The sequence below is a fragment of the Papio anubis genome, chromosome X (genome assembly GCF_008728515.1).
Source record: "Papio anubis isolate 15944 chromosome X, Panubis1.0, whole genome shotgun sequence".
Taxonomy (NCBI): domain Eukaryota; kingdom Metazoa; phylum Chordata; class Mammalia; order Primates; family Cercopithecidae; genus Papio; species Papio anubis.
The window spans coordinates 62747923-62753108 of NC_044996.1; the positions used below are offsets into that span (position 1 = coordinate 62747923).

At 40.9% G+C, this 5186-nt stretch overlaps 1 protein-coding gene across 1 annotated transcript; it reads right to left on the minus strand.

Moving 5' to 3' along the window:
* Window positions 1–1472: 1472 nt before the first annotated feature.
* Window positions 1473–2891, minus strand: TGIF2LX (TGFB induced factor homeobox 2 like X-linked). The gene is made up of 2 exons (XM_003917953.4): window positions 2829–2891; window positions 1473–2732 (listed from the first exon to the last, which is right to left on the minus strand). The coding sequence occupies exon 2, from the start codon at window positions 2709–2711 to the stop codon at window positions 1941–1943; it is 771 nt and encodes a 256-aa protein (XP_003918002.2). The 5' UTR covers window positions 2712–2732; window positions 2829–2891; the 3' UTR covers window positions 1473–1940.
* Window positions 2892–5186: the final 2295 nt, after the last annotated feature.

Here is a 5186-nt window from a genome sequence, read left to right on the forward strand (position 1 = left end):
ATTTTACAATGATTCCACAGTCATTTTACAATAATAATGAAGTTATTAATAAACAAGTACTCCAATAATCATTCTACAGGAACAGTCCAAGTGGCCTCAGCCTCTAGAAACAAGAGGAAACAAGCCTCTTACATTGTAAGAGCCTAAACAATAAGAAACTTCCTTTTTCAGACTTCAGCACTAAAGTTGCAATTAACTTCATTTTCAACTGAGAACGATAAAAGCCTGAGTCCTAAGACCTATCAGACGTAAAAGAAAGATACAGGACAAAGTAGTAAGGGTCCAGAAATGTGTGTATAGAAATAATCTAGGCTGAGTCTAGAAATCTTCCCACCCAGATAGCAAACTTCCCTTCCTTGAATAAGAGCCTTCTGTGTATCCATATGCAGAAAATGCTTTTTGCCAGGCACTATAAACAAAATGGTTTGGGCGTTTCCTTGAGTGTTTACAGGCCCCCCTCAGTAAGGTTACGATGAGTATTTTTATACCACTTCCTTCTAAATGCCCCTGGATCCATGTATGTCTTAGAAACCTCAACTCCTTCCTACTTTATTTCAGAAACAGCAGTTTGGGAATGTGGGCCTGTTTCCTTTCTGGTAATATGGAAACTTATAATAAGTAGAGTAATAACTCATGACTATTGTTTGTTAAGATGCCTGAAGAAGATACAGTATCTTATATTTAAAATTGCCAATAATTTGATAACAATATAAAAAATGGGTCCCAGAAGTAGAAAAATCATGATCTGTTTCACATTAGAGCAGAATCAGAATCAGGCTACAGTCCAATTTATAGCCCCAGATTCCTCAGGTTTTAGCTCCCTAAAAGCAGAGAAGTAAAATTACAGCTCTCTGGGGTAGTATCTTTCTGTTCCTATCCTAGTGAAAATCTGCCTGTACTTGTGAAAAAGCTGCCTTTATAAGCCAATAGGATTATTCTCACGCAGGACGGGTCTGAAGCTTTTAACATTCCTACCCCAATCCTTACCAAACCAATAATTTTAAAAGGAAAAATACATAAATGTATTAAAAAGATAAAAACAAAATAATAGAATACCCGGAACTACTTTATTTTTTGCTGACATGTTCTATATTGATTACTTTTCTTTCTTTTTAAATTATCTTCCTTTGGTTTCTTCAAGGGAATTTTTTTGTCAGTTTTTTTTTTTTTTTTTTTTGCTATTTTTTGTTATGTTTTTACTTTGATGATTAAAATCAATAAAAAGCATTCTCTAAAACCAACTAACCAACAAACAATAAGACAAAATTAACATTTGGAATTTTCTTACCTTTACTCAGACTTTTCACTGCTCAAAGCAGGAAGAGTTCACCTTTATCCAAGAAAGTGTTCATGAATTTACTGTGCTTCGGCTCTCAAAGTCAACCCCCTGCAAAGAATCACTACTTCTTCCACTGGCCAATAAATTGCACAAAGAGGAACTAAGAGTTGAAAGCTTCAGAAAACTCCAACAATGAGGGATGTTATAGCCATTTTTATAGAGGCTTTCTTTTCTATGATTCATACTAATAAACAGGGAAGATTACAGAGAGGGAGAAAGAGGGGTGACTTACTATATGTAGCAACCCTGGGATTAAGAAAGTTGACTAGAAAGCCAAAAACATTTGTCTCTGAAATCTCAGCTTGATGTTTAATCTCAGATGTATTAGTCTGACGGTCTAAAGAATTCAAATCCAGGGGGATGGAGAGTAAGAGATCTTTGCTACAGTGTTCATCATGATGGCACCTTAATGTCTTTCACCTGGAAACACTGAAATATCTGACAGAATTTAGTCCCAATAATTAAGATTGGTTCTCATAAAACCACTAGAAAGAAAGATGCCTCTATAAAAGGTAAGTATACAAGTAAGTTAGGGTGAACATAAACAGGTTTACCACAGTAGATAAGGGATTGATTACTTGGGTTTTTGGGACATCATCAATCATGGATTAGACTCTTGCTTCTTCTCTAGCTCCAGCTCGGCAGCCCTTTGTACCGCTGCATCGACTAGCAGCTGGAAGCTGCTGAAGTCGGCGTACTCCTCTGTTGACACAGGTTCTGGAGAAGACGAGGACGTGATGTTAGAAACCTTGACCTTTTTCTTTGGTTGGGCTATCATGGTGAGCTTCTGGCTAGGGGCCGACCCCGGCTCTGGTATCTTCTCTCCTGACATCTGGCCCTTTGGCGAGGACCGCAGGGGCAGGCTTTGTACATTGTCTGAACCACGGGGCCCTGACTTGGCCGGCACAGACGCATCGGTGCTCTGCAGGTGGGTGGCATGGGCATCTTTGCCCGTTTTGTGGCCAACAATGCGGTCGTTTCCACGCCGTTGCAGCATATCCGGGAGAATGCGTCTGCGAGCATTGATGAACCAGTTAGAAATCTGCGACAAAGACAAATTGGTCTTCTTTGACAGCATTCGCTTCTCCGCTTCTGAAGGGTAGGCCCTAAACCGATGCTTATACATCCAGCGACGGAGGATCTTAACGGACTCTGCTGGCAAGTATCCCTTGCGCTTCTTCTTGTGCTCTGGTAAGGCAAGAACTTTGCCTGTATCTGCGTTATTTCTCAACATGATTGAGGTGTCTTGGGCTGGGCTTTGGGTCTTCGCCGGGCTGTCTTTTTTTGGCCGCCGGCTGTCTTTTTCCACCCGCCGGCTGTCTTTTTCCACCCGGCTTCGGGTCTCGGCCGGGCCGTCCGCAGCGGCCTCCATATTCAAAGAGGCTTATCTTTACTGTATTGAGAATCACAGACAACTAAGTTAGGACAAAGGTAGGTTTGGGAGAGCCACTTTAGAAAGCATGGGCAAATCTCCAAGGGGAAGTCTCACCTGTTGTTTCGGAGGAAGAAAACCAGCGTTGCTAACAGAGTTGCTAAGAGCGGAGTTAGTTATCTCAGTGACGTCACATCCTTTATTCTCCACGCCGCCCCTCCCCCACACTTCCCGGACTTCCCCTTTTCCCATTGTTCTTGCGTATTTTCTGTAACTTCCAATGCACTTGATTTTATGCAGTTTATAGCTCTCCAGAGTTTTCTCTGCTGTTGTCACCAGTTTCCACTAACTGACGAACTCTATTTTTTTTTTTTCTTTTTTTCTTTTTATTTATTTATTTTTTAATCTATTATTATACTGTAAGTTGTAGGGTACATGTGCATAACGTGCAGGTTTGTTACATATGTATACTTGTGCCTTGTTGGTGTGCTGCAACCCATCAACTCGCTGTCATTTACATCAGGTATAACTCCCCACGCAATCCCTCCCCCCCCCTCCCCCCCTCTCCTACGATAGGCCCCGTGTGTGACGCTCCCTTCCCTGAGTCCAAGTGATCATTGTTCAGTTCCCACCTATGAGTGAGAACATGCTGTGTTTGGTTTTCTGTTCTTGTGATAGTTTGCTAAGAATGATTCCAGCTGCATCCATGTCCCTTAAGCAAAGGGACACAAACCATCCTTTGATGGCTGTATAGTATTCCATGGTGTATATGTGCCACATTTTCTTAATCCACCCAAGGTCACCAGGACATTTAACATCTCCCAAGTCTTTGCTATTGTGCAAATAAAAGGCAATAAACATAATGCATGTGTCTTTAGAGCAGCAGACCTAACTCTTATTTCTATTAGTGTAAATACGCCTATCACTTTCTTCCTATTTGATTTTACTCTGGTATTATTCTTCCCTCTTATTACTTTTAATTGTCTCACTGGCTCATCTAGATATATCAGGAACAAATTGTTGGCTAGCTACTAACCTCAATAAAAGAGTGTAACTACTGTACTTTGACTCCTCTCTTCCATTCTTCCACGTTCAAAGCAGATATTAATAATAATTTTGAACTAGACTTTTGCTTTTGATGCCTTGCTGCTTAAATTTTTCTTCTCTATGGCCTTAAAATCTTTGTCTTTTTTTTTTTTTTCTTTGATACGGAGTCTCGCTCTGTCGCCCAGGTTGGAGTGCAGTGGCACAGTGGCAGCATCTTGGCTCACTGCAACCTCCGCCTCCTGGGTTCAAGCGATTCCCCTGCCTCAGCCTCCCAAGTAGCTGAGATTACGGTGCCTGTCACCACGCCCGGCTAATTTTTTGTATTTTTGGTACAGGTGGGGTTTCACCATATTAGCCGTGATGGTCTCCATCTCCTGACCTCGTTATCCACCTGCCTTGGCCTCTGCCTCCCAAAGTGCTGGGATTACAGGCCTGAGGCCCAGAGCCCAGCCAAAATCTTTGTCTTTTGAATGACTTTGCTATTGCCTGTCAGTACCACTGAGGTCTTCGTGTCTCTTCCTTGGACTCGGATACCTAGTTGTGATGTATCTCTTTAAACTTCCGTCAGAAATTGAGGGATCTTTTAGCAATGTGGAATAAGTGGAATAAGATAGAATTCAAGAAATAATGGTGATCACAGACAGTTTATTTAAATATTTATTTTAAAAATTATTATTATTATTATTATTATTATTATTATTATTTTGAGATGAAGCCTCACTCTGTCACCCGGATTGGAGTGTAGTAGTGGCACAATCTCAGCTCACTGCAACCTCAACCTCTCAGGTTCAACTGATTCTCCTGTTTCGGTCTCCCAAGTAGCTGGGATTACAGATGTGCACCACCACACCCGGCTAATTTTTGTATTTTTAGTAGAGTCAAGGTTTCACCATGTTTGCCAGGCTGGTCTCGGACTCCTGACCTCCAGCGATCCACCCACCTGGGCCTCCCAAACTGCTGGGATTACAGGTGTGAGCCACTGCAGCCGGCTGAATATTTCTTGATATTTCCAGCATGTAGAAATCACCCCATAAGTCAAATGAAAATAATTTGTAAATTTCAAATTTTCATTTCTAGTAGCTGAAAAATAAGGCTTGACTTTTTTCAAGAACACTATGATTCACTTTGAAGACAATTACCACCAGCATCAACTCTGATTCCTCAATAAATCTGGAAAGTATTATTTATTTTTAATTTCAGATATTTTTCAGAGTCCTAGCTATCATCTTAAGCAGCATATATTATCCACAGTTTCCTTTTGCCCTTAAGAGTTCTTCCTTGTCACTGGGCTGGATATCAGAATGTTGTCTACTGATCCTTTGGCTGTTGGTAATCTTCCTTATTGGTACTGACTTTCATCACTTAAAATTTATTGTAAGGGAGACCTACTGAAGAACACAATCAAATCTAATGAACAACTGAGTAAAG

Coding starts and splice junctions, on each gene's coding strand:
- TGIF2LX (XM_003917953.4), bottom strand. CDS start 2,711: ATGGAGGCCGCTGCGGACGGCCCGGCCGAGACCCGAAGCCGGGTGGAA.